This window comes from Crinia signifera, chromosome 8, assembly GCF_055691185.1.
Source record: "Crinia signifera chromosome 8, ASM5569118v1, whole genome shotgun sequence".
In the NCBI taxonomy this organism is placed as follows: domain Eukaryota; kingdom Metazoa; phylum Chordata; class Amphibia; order Anura; family Myobatrachidae; genus Crinia; species Crinia signifera.
The window spans coordinates 78,632,681-78,651,824 of NC_139224.1; the positions used below are offsets into that span (position 1 = coordinate 78,632,681).

General features: G+C 42.0%; 1 protein-coding gene across 4 annotated transcripts in view; it reads left to right on the forward strand.

The window, feature by feature from the left end:
* The window catches only part of KIFAP3 (kinesin associated protein 3), a 250,868-nt gene that overhangs the window by 142,876 nt on the left and 88,848 nt on the right, over positions 1–19,144 (forward strand). For all 4 annotated transcript variants that reach the window (XM_083156696.1, XM_083156699.1, XM_083156698.1 and 1 more), the window contains one exon: positions 15,379–15,487. In XM_083156696.1, coding sequence (XP_083012822.1) covers positions 15,379–15,487 — 109 coding nt within the window. The remainder of the gene's footprint in view (positions 1–15,378; positions 15,488–19,144) is intronic.

A 19,144-nucleotide genomic window follows, 5' to 3' on the forward strand; every position in this document is an offset into this window, starting at 1 on the left:
CCTTTATTGCATCCTATTGAGGCTTAATTTTATTGCGATATTGTGTTTTATGATTTTTTATGTAATTTTATTGTTTTTCTTCTCTTCTATATAATAATTTTTTTTTTATATGTATTTGATATTACAATTCAGATGTGTGGCGCTCTCTTTTGAGTTAGTAATATTATAGTATATTCCTATACATAAAGCTAACTGATTGTTAAACTCCCAACTAAATCTCCATTTTCAAGTGGCAATCTCGAGAATTGCCTTTGGGAGCAGCCATAATATTCTTTACATAGAAACCAACACAAATTGGTATAGAGACTAATTAGCGGAGCATAATTAGTGTCATTGCGCCCGATTGTTGTTCTTATAGTTTTACTATTATGGTGTGTGGCCTTATGTGTAATTGGCATTACGGCGTGTGGCTTTATGTGTAATGGGTATTACGGAGTTTGCTAAAATGTATAATGGGCATTACTGTGTATGGTCTAAAGTGTAATACCACACCCCTTTTTGTGATGACACACCTCCTTCCCATGAGACCACGCCCCCTTTTGCAGCTGTTATGTCTAGATCTGGGACCACCCATTACCATAATTCTAAATTCGCCTATGGACATGAGATAAAGTGCTGATAAACAATTATTGTCCTCACCACTGGAGTCTGTATACGGTGCTGATATGCCATTATCGTCTTCACCACTGGAATCCGTATGAAGATGTGAAAACTGTGACACTGCTGGAGGATAATAGATGGCACTAGGGGTCCTCGTTAGTAGGTGGGTACATGGGATCCAGTCTAAATGATTGTGAGGTCCCAAACGCCAATGGTTAAGGGAGCAAATTTCCAGATGATTCAATTACACTTAAGCAATAGGTGGGCCTGTTGGTGTGAGGCCAAGTTTCCAGCAATGATGTAATTGGAGATGTAGTCACAATTGGAGAAAATAGATCTGCCAAGGAGTTAATTGGAGCTATAACCAAGGTTCTCTGGTGTGCCAGGGGTGGGTGCTCTCCTGGCACCCACCCCTGGCACACCAGAGAACCTTGGTTCCAGAAGCTAGAATCTTGACTGCTGGGATGCAGAATGTTAGTATGTGGGTAAGGATAAGGATGTCCGTTTACTGACTCTTGTCGTGATTCCCTTAATCGGGATGCCAGCATTGGTATTTTGAACACTGTCATCTGTATGTATCCCATATTAACATCAGCTAACCTGTGCATCTTTTTTTGGAATTTAGCCGTAATTATTCTACTTTGTTTTTATAAATTGAGATACAATTTGCTTAAATTTTTTGTTATGGATTTTGTGAACCTGTATAAGAAACAATATAGAAATAGCAACAATAGAAATAAATCAACTATTATCTGGAATGTTACAATGTATGTCTGAAAAAATGGCAGTTAACACCTTATTATTTTCTGCTAAAAACATGCAGAAATTGTTTAAAAAGTTTTTTTTTTAAATATATTTAAATAGTTTATTTATATAAGGGATTTTTGCTCTCCACACCCCCATTTTCGGTGTCTATAGGCTTCCATTGTAATTTTCCTTCCCACTCTGATTAAAAATATTCTACCTAGTGGCATAGGGAGCCCTATTCTGGTTCACTCTCAGAGGCAAATTCCTTTTCAAATGGACAAAACCATGTGTGCTGCAGGGGGGGGGGGGGCAGATGTAACATGTGCAGAAAGATTTAATTTGGGTGACTTATTTTGTTTCTGTGCAGGGAAAATACTGGCTGCTTTATTTGTGTACTGCAATATAGATCCTACTCCACCCAAATCTCATTCTCTCTGCACAAATTACATTTGCCCCACCTGCAGTGCACATGGTTTTGTCCATTTGAGAAGGAATTTGCCTCTGAGAGTGAAGCAGAATAAGGCCCAAGATGCTCCCCTGCATTATCATCCTGCATCACACTGGTGGTAATAGACCTCCACACACACACACAGCACCAAATTTTTAGCATAACCCCACTAGTGGCATAAGATGTTTGCATTGTCTGACGCCGATTTTCTGGTCTTAGCTATGTTTTAAATGATTATGGGATATTTATGTTGATTTAACATGATACTTTAGCTTTACACATGCAGTCTGTTCACTTTCATAAGTTACATGTACCCAATATAAAATACTTTTCCATTTGCACTTGTAATAGCATAAATTGCAGCACCATTGCAGCTGTTACTATGGGGGTTATTCTAGTTCATTCTTTCTGACAAAATCCTTCTTAGATGGACAAAACCATGTGCACTGCGGGTGGGGCAGATGTAACTTGTGCAGAGAGAATTAGATTTGGGTGGGGTTTTTCTTCAAAGTGAGATCTATATTGCAGTGTAAAATCATGCAGTCAGTATTTTCCCTGCACAGAAACAAAAAAACTCACCCAGATCTAATTCTCTCTGCACATGTTACATCTGCCCCCCTGCAGTGCACATGGTTTTGTCCATCTAAGAAGGATTTTGTCAGAAAGAATGAACTAGAATAAACCCCTATATTAGGTAGTGATGAATGACCCATACTTCTACTTGAAAGTAAAGCATTACTATAAAAACAAAGTTTATTTATTGAGGCCCTTAATTTGTTTTAGGCCTATTTCCAATCTCAAAATTTGAGAGATTTGAATATTTAAGGTGGCCATACACACGCAGATTTATCTGCAGATCTGCCTGGTTGGAACAAAAACATGGTTATGGATGAGAGCAAATCACAGTTGACCATTTGCTTGGAAATGCTGGAAAACTGACAAACTGTCACTCATCCATAACCATGTTTTTGTTCCAACCAGCCAAATCTGCAGATAAATCTTACTAGTGTATGGGCACCTTAAGATTGTAAATTGGTTTTCATTTGCATCACTTCCTTTGTAATCTAAATCCCCAAAAATGATATAAGTATGCTCTTCTACAGACTATATTATTGTGATCTAAAAAAAAATCTTGGTTTCATTTGTGGTATATAAGGGATGTGTTTAGCATTCCGGCGGACAGGATGCCAGGAGTTACAATACCGACACTTGCATCCAGACTACCGCCATCCTGAACTCAAGCATGCGGCGAGTGGTAAGGTTAGGTTTAGGCACTAAGGGGGGGATTCAGGTTTCGGGTGATGGGGAAGCTTAGGGTTAGGCTGCAGTGAAGGGGGGGGGGGGGGTTAGTGTGAAGCACCAGCGTGGAGGGTTAAGGTTAGCTTGCAGGGAGTTAGGATCAGGCTGCCAGGAGGAAGGGTTTGGTTAAGTGGCGGGGGGTCAGGGGAAAGGTAGTTATACTTACCTGACCCCTGTTAGGATTCCCTACTGTACATCATGATGATGATAAATAATAATAAAAAAATAATAATTGCCTATATTTAGATAATATAGTTTGATTTAAAAATAAAGAGCGCTCTGTTGAAAGAATTGCAATACCATTAATTATACAGTATACGCACTTAGGGGGAAATTTGCTAAAGGAAATTTGTAAAAGAAATAGGTGTATTTGTATCCAGAAATACACTTATTTTTGACATTTACTATCCCGAAAATACGGCAATTCGTATTTGTATTGATGTGCTATCAATACGAATACGAATTGCCGTATTTTCGGGATAGTAAATGTCAAAAATAAGTGTATTGCTGGATACAAATACATCTATTTTTTTTACAAATTTCCTTTAGTAAATTTCCCCCTAAGTGCGTATGGTCAATGTAATAGGGGAAATCATAGTTACATAGTAGGTAAGGCTGAAAAAAGACTTGCGTCCATCTAGTTCAACCTGGTATAGATATCCATTGCTGTTTTGTTAGGTTCTGGTATTTTACAGACAAATTATATTTCTTATTTGTACCCATGGATGTTTTTCTCCAGTAAATGTTTGTCCAACTTTGCCTTGAACGCATTTAATGAGCCAGCCGTTACCACCTCTCTGGGAAGAGAGTTCCAGAGTTTGACTGTTCTGACCGTAAAGAAATTCTTTCTACTAGCTGAATGAAATCTTTTTTCTTCTAATCTATACTCATGCCCTCGTGTCCTAGATTCCTTTCTAGTAGAAAAGAGGGTGTGTGACAGTTCCTTATATTGGCCCTTGATATACTTGTACATGTTGAGCATGTCCCCCCTTAAACGTCTCTTTTCTAATGTAAATAGTCCCAAATTGCTTAATCTCTCCCCGTAGCTTAAATTCTCCATTCCCCTAATAAGCTTTGTTGCTCGCCTTTGGACTTTTTCCAATTCTATGATGTCCTTTTTATAGTGTGGGGCCCAGAACTGTACTCCGTACTCTAGGTGAGGTCTCACCAATGCTTTATATAGTGGCATAATTACCCTTGAGTCCCTAGTTTCCATTCCCCTCTTAATACATGCCAGAATTTTGTTGGCCTTTTTTGTAGCTACATTACAATGGGCACTACATCCTAGATTGCTGTCTATTTGGACTCCTAGATCCTTTTCAAGTATGGAATTACCCAGTTCCTCTCCGCTAAGGTTGTAACTTGCACACTGGTTGTGTGTCCCAAGGTGCATGACCTTACATTTATCTACATTGAACCTCATCTTCCATTTTTTTGCCCACTCATCTAGAATTGCAAGATCATTTTGAAGCATGGTGACATCTTCTGGTGATTTGATGACTTTGCTAAGTTTTGTATCGTCCGCAAAGATGGATACATTGCTGAGTAACCCTATCCCAATATCGTTAATAAAAATGTTAAACAAAATGGGCCCCAAAACCGAACCCTGGGGCACTCCACTTAGTACCGGTATCATATCTGATACGGCACCATTCACAACCACTCTTTGTTCTCTATTACATAGCCAATTCCCTACCCATCTGCAGATATTTTCACCCAATCCTAGGTTCTCCATTTTATTAATCAATCTCTTGTGTGGGACAGTATCAAATGCTTTAGCGAAATCTAGGAAAATCACATCTACAGCGTTTCCATTATCGAGGTTTTTGCTAACCTCTTCATAGAACCCTAGTAGATTAGTTTGGCATGAACGATTTTTCACGAACCCATGTTGGTTAGTACTGAGTAGACGGTGATGATCTAAATATTCCTGGATACCATCCCTTAAAAATCCTTCAAATAGTTTACCCACAATTGATGTTAAACTAACGGGTCTGTAATTAGCGGGATCTTCCTTTTTTCCTTTTTTGAATATTGGCACTACCTCTGCTATTCTCCAATCTTTTGGTACTATACCTGACGATAGTGACTTGCTAAAGATATAATGTAGGGGGGTAGCTAGTTCATCGCTTAATTCCATTAATACCCTCGGATGAATCCCATCTGGCCCTGGTGACTTATTTGTTTTGAGTTTGTTTAGCCTCAGTATTATTTCCTTCGGCGTGAAATCCACAATGAGATCTGGCTTATTTGTCCCGTTTGTGGTAAATGTTCGTTCCACAGTCTGCTCTCCCTTAGTAAATACTGATGAGAAGAACTCATTTAACAGTTTTGCTTTTCCCTTGTCCTCAGTAACACTTTTTCCACTAGTATCAGTTAGTGGGCCTTTGTTTTCCTTAATTAAACGTTTACTATTTATGTATTTAAAAAACTTCTTTGGGTTGGTTTTGCTTTCAGTGGCTATGCACTCTTCATATAATATTTTAGCTTGGGTCTTGCTGGAGGTAAGTGTCGAAAGCCTGGAAGCCGGAGATGAATATTGGCGGCCTGGGAGCCAGTGATAGTTGTCGATGGCCTGGGAGCCGGATATGAGTATTGGCGGCCTGGGAGCCGGTGATGGTTTTCGACGGCTTTGGGAGCCGGAGATGAGGTGTCTGTCAGGATGCAGATGGTATTAGACACTGACTTGGCACAATAGTGGGTAGTTGGCCTGGGAGCCAATGGTGGGCAGATGGCCTGGGAGGCAGTAAGAGGTAGCTGGCCTTGGAGCCAGTGGTGACCACTGAATGGATGAGACTGGATGAGACTCAACAGCTGAAATGGAATTGGCAATTTGTCTATGGCCTTACTAGGGGCATTTTGTCTATGGCAGGGGTTCCCAAACTTTGTGGAATCACGGCACACTGGAGTATCTGAATTTTTTCGTGGCATCCCTAGGCCAAAAGTTTCTCATTGAGTAATTTAAAAATATATATATTAAATTAAATAAATTGTGTTTATATGTGATCTTCAGGTCCAGTTATGTTGTGAGGGACAGTATTCACTTTGGTTTATTCACATATTGTATGGTTATACAATATGTGAATAAACCAAAGTGAATACTGTCCCTCACAACATAACTGGACCTGAAGATCACATATAAACACAATTTATTTAATTTAATATATATATTTTTAAATTACTCAATGAGAAACTTTTGGCCTAGGGATGCCACGAAAAAATTCAGATACTCCAGTGTGCCGTGATTCCAAAAAGTTTGGGAACCCCTGCCATAGACAAAATGCCCCTAGTAAGGCCATAGACAAATTGCCAATTCCATTTCAGCTGTTGAGTCTCATCCAGTCTCATCCATTCAGTGGTCACCACTGGCTCCAAGGCCAGCTACCTCTTACTGCCTCCCAGGCCATCTGCCCACCATTGGCTCCCAGGCCAACTACCCACTATTGTGCCAAGTCAGTGTCTAATACCATCTGCATCCTGACAGACACCTCATCTCCGGCTCCCAAAGCCGTCGAAAACCATCACCGGCTCCCAGGCCGCCAATACTCATATCCGGCTCCCAGGCCATCGACAACTATCACTGGCTCCCAGGCCGCCAATATTCATCTCCGGCTTCCAGGCTTTCGACACTTACCTCCAGCACCCAGGCCATCAGTAAACATCTCTGGCTTCCAGGCCGCTGCCTCATGTCATCACCAGCTTCCAGGCCAATGACCATTGATACTCTCCGTCCCCAGACTGACACTCACTGAACTCTTAGTCTTGTCATTCTCAAGATCTGCAGTATACACTCCCCAGTGTGCTCTCCCTCACCAGTCAGCCAAATCCAGAGGACTAGGGCAGGGGGCCACAACCTGATAAAAAGTCCAAAGCTCCTTGTGGGACTCCCTGGTGAAAACCACCGGCGAGTTAGTCTCCGTGCCCCTGTTCCTGGTCTCTGCCAACCCTCTGGTCCAGCTGTTCCCTGGTGTACCAGTGTATGTCTTCACACTTCCTCAAACCACCTAGTGCCCCCCACTGGCCCACCCTGGTCACAGCCGGGAACACAAAATTCTCCGGTGCTGATGCACAGCAGTTGACTTATACATAATTGATTTATTAGACTCTCAACTTCGGGTGGTTAATTCAGGGATGTCATACAGTCAATGGCCACACATCCGGGAAGGCCTCAGTTGTCATTTCAACAGCTGTGTGCTTAGGAAGAAGTATAGATTAATTCTGTCTGTTCTGTTAGTATATTACTTCTGTAGTGCCAGCATATTCTGTTGCACTTTACAGTTGTGAACAACACTGTACTAGAACAGTAATAAAACAAAAGACTATATAATAACAGACAAAGCTGGAAGAGGAAACAAGATAGTAGTACAGGATAGTTTGCTGCACAGATTAATGTAATATAGAAACAGAATAGCTATAAAATTATTGTCTATCTGTGATTAAGTAATAATATACCTGGTGGTACTTCCCTAGAGTTTGGTATGTAGCATAATACCTTCCAACTTTCAAGCAGGGGTAGGAGGAATGCCCGCATGTGCGCAGAAGCCGCTTTGGAAATTTTGGGGGCATGGCCTAGAGAAAAGGGCCTGTGACCTATACTCGCGGCTCTCGCGAGGCCACACCCTGTTTCCACCATTGTGGGGCATGAATAGACACATCTATATTAAATGTAAAAAAGTGTCCTAATTGGATAGAACCATATATAGTATATTGAGTATTTGTAATAAAGTAACCATGCTGTTATTAAGTGCTTGCATTTCACTCTGTATACAGCACCAGCTACCGTCAGTATTGCTACTAACAGTTTTATGTTTTGGTTTGTTTCAAAGTGTGATCTAGTTTGATGTTTTTAACTTTCTGAAAGGGAACAGAAGTACCAGAGGTCAAACAAGAATAACATTATCCTAAGCACAGTTAAAACATTAACACTTAATTGTTAATTTTACCTCTGGAAAATGCATGTTGTGTTCTCTTTAAATAAATGCAAATGCCAACCAGATGCTCTTCTAACATTTATAAACAACATAGCAATGCTGTGATTTCAATATAATTGTATACCTAAACATTGTCAAAGGATTCCATGGGTAGTTTGTATTTTTCTGCAGCTTTCTGTTTTTTTTTGTTTGTCAGACTTTTTAAGGCTAACTCTGTCTCAGCATCTCTCTCAGTTTGGACCCTTTTGCTTTCCATACTCTTTTTTTTGGCAGAGAGCAGAACTTCAAGTTGGTTTGTGGACTGATTCTTAAGCCAGGCAGAACCACAACATAATCACTTAAAGATGTTCAGGATAGAGGAGGGAAGAGGTGTGTGTGCATAGAGAGAGAGCTTTAGTGGTTAGCCTCTGGTCACTGGTAAATACGTGAAGTCAGGTGCCAGACAGTCTAGACACAGTGATTTTTAGAGCAGCCCTTGTGCTATCTGATACTCAATATGGGACTTGTCTGATTAAGCGCCTTCTTACATCTTCAGAATGCCTGCAGCCCTTTTTAATGCCTTCCTGCTAAATTAGTAAAAGATGACAGTGGGTACCGTTAAAGCAGAACAAATTTAATGTTAATATTTCCTATTGGGTGAAAATTATTGCTGCTTTTGATGTGCCATGGTTTCCAATTATTTTAAATAAGTATGTAATAAGTAACGCAAAGACCATACCTAGCACTTTAAATTTGCACCAGGTTGTAAAATCAGGCTTATATGATTAAATGGACTTTTTTCCTTTAATATATGCATTGCAATTTCAGCTAAATCTAGCTAATTACTGCTTGTTTTGTTCATCTCACTGCACTTATTCAGGCAAAGCTTAATTTTAGCAGTTTAGTATTCTAAACTATTTTCTATAAATGTATAATGACATGCCAGAAACAGTAATAAATAAAAGAAAATAAAGATACAGCATTTTTTGTGTGTGTCAAACAACCTAAATATGCAAAACCTTAGGCCAGTGGTTCCCAAACTTTTTTGCATCACGGCACACTAGATTATCAGAATATTTGTCAAGGCACCCTAGGTGCAAATTTTGCTACCGAGAATTTCAGAAAACAATATTATATTAAATAAGTTGTGCTTATATGTCAGCCTTAGGTCCAGTTATGTGGTGAGGGACAAACTTCACTTCTGTTTATCCACATATTTTAAAACTGGAAGCCACCAGCACTGATTTTGCCTATTACATTGACCATAAATTATTTGAATTGGATTTGGACAACCAAACCGAGGCACCCCTGCAAGCGCTCCGAGGCACCCCAGGGAGCCTAGGCGCACAGTTTGGGAACCACTGCCTTAGGCATTTATGCTCACATTTCTACAGTGTTACTGATCTTATGCACCAGTTGAGGTAAAAATGTATTATTTCACATTAGTAACTGCCTGATTGGAACATACAGCCTAAATCAGTGGTCAGGGAACTGTGGTAAATTACCCCAAATGAGGTAAAAATTAAATTCCTGGTGGCAGTGGACGGTCGCGCTGCTGAGACACAGCCGGGCATGCATATGAATCTATATGCATGCCTGGCTGTGTCTCGGCAGCGTGACCGTCCATTACCCTAAGGAATTTCATTTAATTGCATATAGAATCTATATATAGATTATATATATGCATGCCCGGCTGTGTGTGCTACAGTACTGTACTGTACAAGGACCTGACGCTGTGCAGTGCAGGGCGTCAGGCCCTTGTGTACAACACAGTTCCCTGTGTGATTCCCCGCCTTCAAGTCTGCGAGTCAACTAGTTGGTGCGCCATCTCGGCATCGTGCAGTCTGTACTGCCGCTGTGGCAGTCTGTCTGTACTGTCAGCACGCAGTCTGAACTGCCACTGTGTGTGGTACAAAGTTTGCACCACACACAGCCATACATGGTAATCATCATCATCATCATCAATTGCGGCTAGGCTGTGTACCGTACTATTTATTTATTTATTAACAGTTTCTTATGTAGCACAGCATATTCCGTTGCGCTTTACAAAAGGAGACAGTACTAGCAGGCTATATCATCAATTTCTGGGGTATAGCGTATATATTACAATTATATTATTTCCTTCCTTTCAAATCAAGGGGGTAACATCAGCGTATCTAAATATATTTTGGGATAAAAGGTTAAAAAGTTCCCTGACCCTTGGCCTAAATTCTCTCAACAGAAAATCTTAGCCATAAACATATAATTTGGGCCCTTTTCACCTGATTCTGATGGATTGGGCTGAGAAATAGGTTAAAGTGTGCCCAAATTGTATGTGCTTAACCTTTCATTCCGATCCAAAGTGTGGTCCCGTGAGCATCCGATGTGGAGATTGCATGTGCTGCATGTAAGGTTTTTTTGATTCAGCAGCTCTTTCTGGGGTTACATTTTATGCTAAAGGACCCCATGCAGTGTATTTTATGTGGTCCATTTGCCAAGGTATCCCATGCGAGGCTGCATGACATACCTTGGTATAGTGTACGGGGGCCTATATGCTGGCCATACACTAGGCCAACTTTTCTCTGTCCAAAAAAACGCTGTCCCACACCCCTAACCAACTTTTTTATTAGAGCATCCAACCAGCCAACTTTTCAGCAGACCAGCCAACTTCTCTTGTGGTGTTATCATAGAAGTAGGCTGACAATGTTGTTGTCGTAAAAGTTTTAAACATTTGTATGTCTATTTCAATAAAAGTGGGCTATATTTCTATCTTTTTTTTTTCTACAGAGAAATCTCAACATGTCTGGCTGCAAAGGCAAGCTGGCACTTGGAGAACTACAAGTGCAAGTTTGCCCTTGTAACTGTAGTTTAATATGTGCTGCAGTGTTTATTTTTTTTAAATGTTAAATCAATTTTGTCTCCATATATAATTTGTGCCCATATGAAAAGGAGACTGTTGAAGTGGCATTGTATCTAAATGCAGTGGTTTAATTCGTTTGCAGATAGATGACGGGGCATTTTTCACAGTTACACATGTGTAGTAAACGGCATTGCCTTGGAAAGTTGATTTGTGTGGTCAGATGCATGATGGATTCCTTCAGATCAGCGCAAAGAGCTGTTATCCAATTTCTTCACGCTGAAGGCAAGCATGCTTCAGAAATTTATCGCTGGATGAACGTCCTGTTCTTTTTGACTCCCCTTCCCCCCATGCAGATCCATCACTTCCTTGATCTGTGTAGCACTTTCCTCACCTGCCTGTCCTCCTACCTCTCTGACCATTATTTTTCTCTCTCATGATTCTACTTGCTCCCACTTTCACGATCGGTATGTGTTCCCCAATATTCCGTTCATGGACAACTTCTATTCTCCCTTTATGCATTCCATTTAGGTGAACTCAACAGCTCCTTTGGGATCTAATATATTCTGTGCTTATCACATTTAGATTTAGCTATTCTCCCCTGACCTTTGCCCTTCTCTCCTCACTCGTATATTCTGCTGTCTCCTATTTTTTTGGGGGGAATTTCCCAGCGCTTTCTTACATACAGTTGTGCTCATAAATTTACATACCCTAGCAGAATCTGTGATTTTCTGGCCATTTGTCAGATAATATGAATGATGAGGGTCATTTGGGTAGTTTCTGTTGTCATTATGATTTAAAGAGAGTACACACATTTGCTTGAGAATAAATGGCTTCACCCAACCAGTGTGAAAGAAAAGTTTGTGATTTATCATTCATATTCTCTGACAAATGGCCAGAAAATCACAAATTCTGCTAGGGTATGTCAACTTATGAGCACAACTGTATAACCTGTCTGAGTTATTGTTTTTCCCAACCTTACAAATACCATGAAATCTACCAATCTCACTTTCTATTGACAGCACCACAATATCCTTTAGCCCGCAAGTGTTGGAGTTTGCAGTGACCCCTCCCTTTTCTTCAAATCTCAGATTCAGCATCTTTAATAGTCCTGCCTTTTCCGTCTATAAAAAATATATCCAAAACCAGATTTTCTCACACTGGATTCTCATCTACTCACTGGTCATCTCTAGACTGGACCTAAAACCTCCTCTTAGTTGGCTTAACACCTCTCTCCACTCTGCTCTGTCCTATAAGCTGGTGCCCGCATCATGTTCCTTTGCAAAAACAGTTCATATGCCTCCTCTCTCCTACAAACCCATCACTGGCTCCCCTTCAAAACCCAATTCAATTCCTAAAACTAACTCCAATACATATATTTACAATTTACATCTCAGAACTCCTGGATGCCCATTTCACTCAACAACTAATTCATTAATCCCATATACACCTCCAAGATTTTGCCCGAGCTACTCTCTTCCACTGGAACTCTCTCCCTCAAGACCCACTTCTTTATCAAAGCTTTCTAACTACTGGCCTAACCCACCAATACATGCTCCTTGATCACTGTCTCTCCACTCTGTGCCATCCCTGTCTCCCACTCCCTTTAGATTGGAAGCTTTTTCCCCCCTCACTTATACCATCATTTCCTCCCATCTGCTAACAGCCTGTGGATTTGGCCATCTTGCTGCACCTTTGTGTAGTATAACTGCTTATGCAGTTATACTACACTCTCTGCACATGTTACACTTGAACAACCTTCAGAGCAACATGGCTTTGTCCATTTAAGAAAAAATGTGCTTTGCGATCATGTCTGAATTAGGCCCTCTGTAAAAGCTTTTGGTATGCTTTTAACTGTACATCCAAATTGATTTTTGTAGGACAGTTTAATTTATTGGGCCATTACAGGGGCAGAGTTTATGACAAAAGTGGGTGCTTCATTTTGAATAGGGACATATGGATGTATTTACTAAGCCTTGGAGAGAGAGAAAGTGGATGCAGATAAAATGTCAGCAAAACAACTCTGTATACAAGTGAAACACAAAAATTTTTAATATTGTGCAAACGTTAATTTATTTCAATAGATCAACTGAAAAGGTGAAACAATTATATTGTAAACACTCATTACATGCAACGTGAGGTAGTTCAAGCATTAATTTTGATGATTATGACTTACAGCTTATGAAAACCCCAAATTGAAGATATCAGAAAATTAGAATATTGTGAACAGGTCCAATATTGCTGGTGCAAGTGTCACACTCTAATCAGCTAATTAATCCAAAACACCTGAAAAGTGTTACTGAGCCTTTAAATGGTCTCTCAGTCTTGTTCAGTAAAATTCACAATCATGGGGATGACTGCTGACCTGACAGTTGTGCTGAAAACCATCATGGACACCCTCCACAAGGAGGAAATTGGAAAAGAAGTTGAATGTTCTCAAAGTGCTGTATCATAGCACACTAATAGAAAGTTAAGTGGATGGGAAAAGTGTGGAAGATAAAGGTGCACGAGCAGCAGGGATGACCGCAGCCTGCAGAGGATTGTCAGGAAAAGGCCATTCAAAAGTGTGGATGAGCTTCACAAAGAGTGGACTGAGGCTGGAGGTATTTAATCAAGAGCCACAACACAGAGACTGATCCTGGATATGGGCTTCAAATGTCAAATTTCTCTTGTCAAGCCGCTCCTGAACAACAAACATGTCATCTGCTGTTGTTGGTCCACTGTGCTTTATTAAATCCAGTGTCAATGCAGCTGTCTCCCAGGACATTTTAGAGCACTTCTTGCTTCCTTCAGCAGACAAGCTTTATGGAGGTGCTGACTAAATTTTCCAGCAGGACTTGGCACCTGCCTATTCTGACAAAAGTACCAAAACCTGGTTCAATGACTCTGGGATTACTTTGCTGGATTGGCCAGCAAACTCGCCTGACCTAAATCCCATAGAGAATCTATGGGGCATTGCCAAGAGCAAGATGAGAGACATGAGACCGAACACTGAAGAAGAGCTGAAGGCCGCAGTTGGAGCTTTCAAGTCTTCCATAACGCCTCAGCAGTTCCACAGGCTGATTGCATCCATGCCACACCACGTTGAGGTAGTAATTTGTGCAAAAGGAGCCCGAACGAAGTACTGAGTACATGATTATACTTTTCAGATTGCTGACATTTCTGTATTTAAATTCTTTTTTTTTATTGACCATTTAATATTCAAATTTTTTGAGATTTTTTATTTGGGGTTTTCATAAACTGTAATCATCAAAATCATAACAAATAAAGGCTTGAAATATCTCACTTTGCATGTAATGAGTCTATATAATGTATTAGTTTCATCTTTTAAGTTGAATAACTGAAATAAATGAACTTTTGTTTGTTTTTGAGTTTCACCTGTATGTTGTGTCTTCAGCGCTTGAGTGGATGGTGGTCTAAGATGTATATCTATATTAGCAGAGACTTGTGGCAATGATACCAGCCCCCAATCAGAAAAAATAAACCGCACAAACCAAGTAGTTTATTAGAATATTTATGAAGGCAGGCCGACCAAGGTATACCTATAATTTGGCACCCAAGTGTATAGGTGAGTGGTATTTGATTGAAATAGCTCACCAATGTGATGTGGATAGTTGGAAGTTCTCTTAATTTCACTGTGTCCTTATTCAAAGGAAATGGTTTAGGAGGATATGATGGATTTAATCCTGATTCTTCTTTAATCCTGAGTCTCACTTACTTTTACTATTCCCGCTTTTTTTCAGATTATATTAATAAATATTCCACTATCTAAATTTGTGTGATGTATTTTTAAGCGCCACTTGGTTTGTGCTGTTCATGTTATAGACTGTGTTTAAAAAATAAAAGAAGCTGGTTGGTTGGTACATTATTTAAATCCATTTTCTCTCCAAGGTTTAGTAAATAGACCACATACTTATGAACTGATCGTTATGGGAAGAAAATTGACCTGATTTGTGATTAGGGAGGCCAATCCCGGGATCGGCGGAATCCCGGGATTTTGGCCTAAAATAGGCGGGATTTGAAGCTCTTAATTCCGGGATTACTGCGGCAATGCAAAATTAACCTATTTTTTAATACATACCTCAGATGTGCTGCCCGGCTGCTATTACTGACCCCCCCCCCCCCCCCCCCCCCGGTGGTACGGCTGTGCACAGAGAGCAGTGCAGCATGATGTGAGGTCAAGGGTCACGCTGCGCAGCCCAGCCGCCGGCATGCCGTTTCTGTGTCTGCTGAGCTCTGCTGTATTCAGTCGCCATGCCCCCCGCCCCGTTGCTGTGCCGCTCCCAGACACCCGACTCAGCCTGCTGTGAAGACCAGAGATGGTCCTGCTGCCTGTCACCAATGATGTGTAAGTGACAGTGCAGTGCAGGGAGGATTGGGGGTGTATTAGTTGGGATTTGTTGCGTTTTTTTTATTTATTTACTATTTCCCATCCCTACTTGTGATGTATGGTTTACAGCCGCTTTTGTAGATGCAGTGGAAATTTGCACGTTTCCTTTTTATAGACAATCATTTGTAAACATTTTTCTTTTTTTTAGTTAATGAAGATGCTGTTTGAGAGTTCTGATGAACGCATTGACCTTGAACTAATTTCTTTCTGCATAAACCTTGCTGCCAATAAAAGAAATGCTCAGTTAATCTCTGAAGGTAAGAACCAATCACTTAAGATTTATTATCAGAAGCCAATTATTGAATACTGAAATGTAATGGACTAATTTATACATGAATTTCCTATCACTTTTAACTACTTAATCTGCTGTGAAATGTGTATACCCTATGTATACATATTGGGCCTTATTCTGGCACTTGCGTGTGAGGGCCAAATCATTTGATGGTCGCCGACCAGCGAATGATTTGGAAGGTGAACGCAAAACTTAAGGTGGCCATACACATGAAGATTTATCTTCAGATCTGGCTGGTTGTAACAAAAACATGGTTATGGCTGAGAGCAAATGACAGTTGACCATGTGCTTGGAAATGCTGGAAAACTGACAAACTGTCACTCATCCATAACCATGATTTTGTTCCAATCAGTCAGATCTGAAGATAAATCTTACTAGTTTATAGGCACCTTAAGACTGGTGCCAGCTTTGTGTGCTCCCTGTATGGAAAGTGGGCGGGCAGCTGACATCTGGTGACGTCAGCTGCCCACCCCTGGCACCCGCGTCACGGTGACATTTGCTTGGGAGCACCCAGGCTTTTTATGGGAACACCCATGAAACGCTAGACGTTCCCATGTGCGCAGCCCATCGCCGCCACCCCACTGCCCACACTGGTACGTGCGAACGGGACGGGGGACTTGGAAATGCGCATGGGGACACGGAAAACATTGATCCCCGTACGAATGTGCCAGGGTTCCGACTGTCGGAAAGTTCAGAAAGTTATACCCCATTAAGTGGGGTATTCAAGTTTTCGGTCCGCTCGCCAGTTTATCGGCAGGTGTAAATTAATGGGGTCAAAAGGGGGCATGTAGGCGAAAAACGGATGTAGATTGTTGAGATCCGGCAGTGATCTCAACAGTCCACGGCCATTTTCGCCGAAATGGACCCGACTGCAGTTGAGTCCTTTCTATCATGCTGCCTCTTCAATGCTGTCAGGAATGACAGCATTGAGTAGGCGCCTGCCGCTAATTCCCCTGTCAAATAGCAATGGGGATTGAATACAATACCTTCTTTGTAAATAAACAACTTCATGTCATAATGAGCACATTGTCTAAGGCAGTGATTTTCAACCTTTTTACCTTGCGGCACACTAAATAGGACTTTAAAATTGCCAAGGCATACCATGAGATCCCCACAGGGCAAAACACATTGGCCACCACAGGAAAAAAACAAACCTATTGGCCCCCACATTAAAAACAATCACACTGATCCCCATAGGTAACAAAAATAAAATACATTGGTCCTTTACATGAAAAGAAGAGACCAGTAAATAACATTTGAACTGGTGGTGGCTGTAAATGGGTTTGGGCATCTCTAGATCTGGGGGCACACTTGAGAACAGCTCAAGGCACACTAGTGTGCCACGGCACACTGGTTGAAAAACACTGGTCTAAGGGGTCGCTCAAATTAAATAAACAATTGTAATGCTTTTCTGTTTTAGGATTTGATTCATTTTTTCCTCTTACCAGTTCCTAAACAACCACAATAATTTTTATTAAAATGTTTTTTTTAAAATGTATACAGTTGAATATGGTTATGCTCAGATGGAAATACTTTAGATGTCTCTGTTTAAAAATATTTTTTCTGTTTAAAATCCTTATGCTGTGTTACTAGTATTTTACCGGGGAAAAATCTCTTTAACATGATAAACTATTGCAGACAATTGTCAGATTATTGTTCTTGGTAACTATAATCATAGAAACAATGTTGCCCACAGTTTGTTTTTGTAGTTATATTTGCTAAGGAACTCTGGTTATAAATAACATGTAGCAGTGCTCAAAGTGGAAATTTTAAAGTGGGGGTAGGGAAAAATAAAGGTAGAAATCATGCGCGCGCTCCAGAAAAGGGGCGTGGTCAATTGCACTACACCACACAAAGTGACCCATACTCACATTACACCACACGGAATGAGACAAAATTAAAATGGAATGAGCCAAAAATTATTTATACCATAATAATTATACCACCCGGATGGAGCAAAAATTCACTTCAAGGTGCCCATACACGTAGTGATGTGCTCCATACATTTTGAACTAGATTGCATCGCATCTAGTTAAAAACGTATGCGGTGTGCTAAAGTAGCAAGCATTGTGCATGCAGTGATCAAGAAAACCCAAAAACATAGTTGGTCCCTGGGACCCGTCGCTTACAAAACTTGGGGTCCTACCTGACCCCTTTTCTGGGTCCCAATGCAATGTCTCTCCCCTTCCCCCCAGCATGGCACATACAGACTCTTCTCCCCCACATGGCATATACCCTGAGTTGAGGGCGGGTCTGAGCCTATTTTTTGGGGGGTAAGCAAACACAGATTTGGGTGCCCCTCACTGTGGCTATTGGGGATCGAGGGGGGGGGGGGGAGGAGTATCAAATAGCCCACTCACATAAAGTAAGATACACATGTTCTAGAAAAGACAATATGGAAACTGAGACAGTTGCGCGCCGAAAAATTTAGGTTATGGCTTTGTGGGGAAGGGTCGTGGCAATATAATAGTACCAATTCACATTACACCACACAATAGTGCTCACTGTCAGTCACACGCCCCTGTACCCATCATACCAGAACCTGTACCCACCGCACCATGTCCCTGCCAGTCAACCGCCCCTGTACCCACCACACCTGTCCCTGTCAGTCACTCACCCCTGTACCCATCCCTGCACCCACTGCATCTGTCCCTGCCGGTCACCAGAACCTGTACCCACCACACCTGTCCCTGCCAGTTACCCACCCCTGTACCCACTGCACCTGTCCCTGCCGGTTACCCACCCCTGTACCCACTGCACCTGTCCCTGCCGGTCACCCGCCCCTGTACCCACTGCACCTGTCCCTGCCGGTCACCCGCCCCTGTACCCACCGCACCTGTCCCTGCCAGTCAACTGCCCCTTTACCCACCGCACCTGTCCCTGTCAGTCACTCACCCCTGTACCCATCCCTGCATCCACTGCACCTGTCCCTGCCGGTCACCAGAACCTGTACCCACTGCACCTGTCCCCACCGCACCTGTCCCTGACAGTCACCTGCCCCTGTACCCTCTGCACCTGTCCCTACCGCACTTGTCCCTGCCAGTCACCAGCCCGAGTACCCACCGCACCTCTCCCTGCCAGTCAACCACCCCTGTACCTCCACTTGCCGTTCTCACCAGCCCCTGTGCCCACAGAGAGCATGAAATCACACATCTCCTCTGTAATAACAATAAAATTGTCAAGATTTCATTACCTAAATCTGACCTGTACATGGCCTGTTCCTGCTCAGACAGCGTCAGCCGGAGTAACACAAAGCGCCGGCAGCTGACATCAGCTGGGTCCCTAGCACTGAAAGTAGAGGCGCTGCTGACCTCCGTGCCTGAGACTCCTGTGCCAACTGCCGCTCCCATTCCTTCCCAGCCGGTGCCTCCTGCTGCGCCATCCTCCCCCGCTCTGCCCGCTGCTGCTTACACCCGCCAAGGTGTCAAGTGTGGCATACAGCCGGGCGCTCCTTCCATCCTAGTCCGGCCACAGCAGGGGTGAGAGCTGCCCGGCGGCAGCATAGATAACAAAGAGGTACAAAGAACGCGGGAATGAGAGCCGTCCAGTAGGGCCCCGGCGGCTTGGGAGATTGGCGGCAGCACTAACCAGCGGCAGCACCCCATAGCATCATCCTGCACAT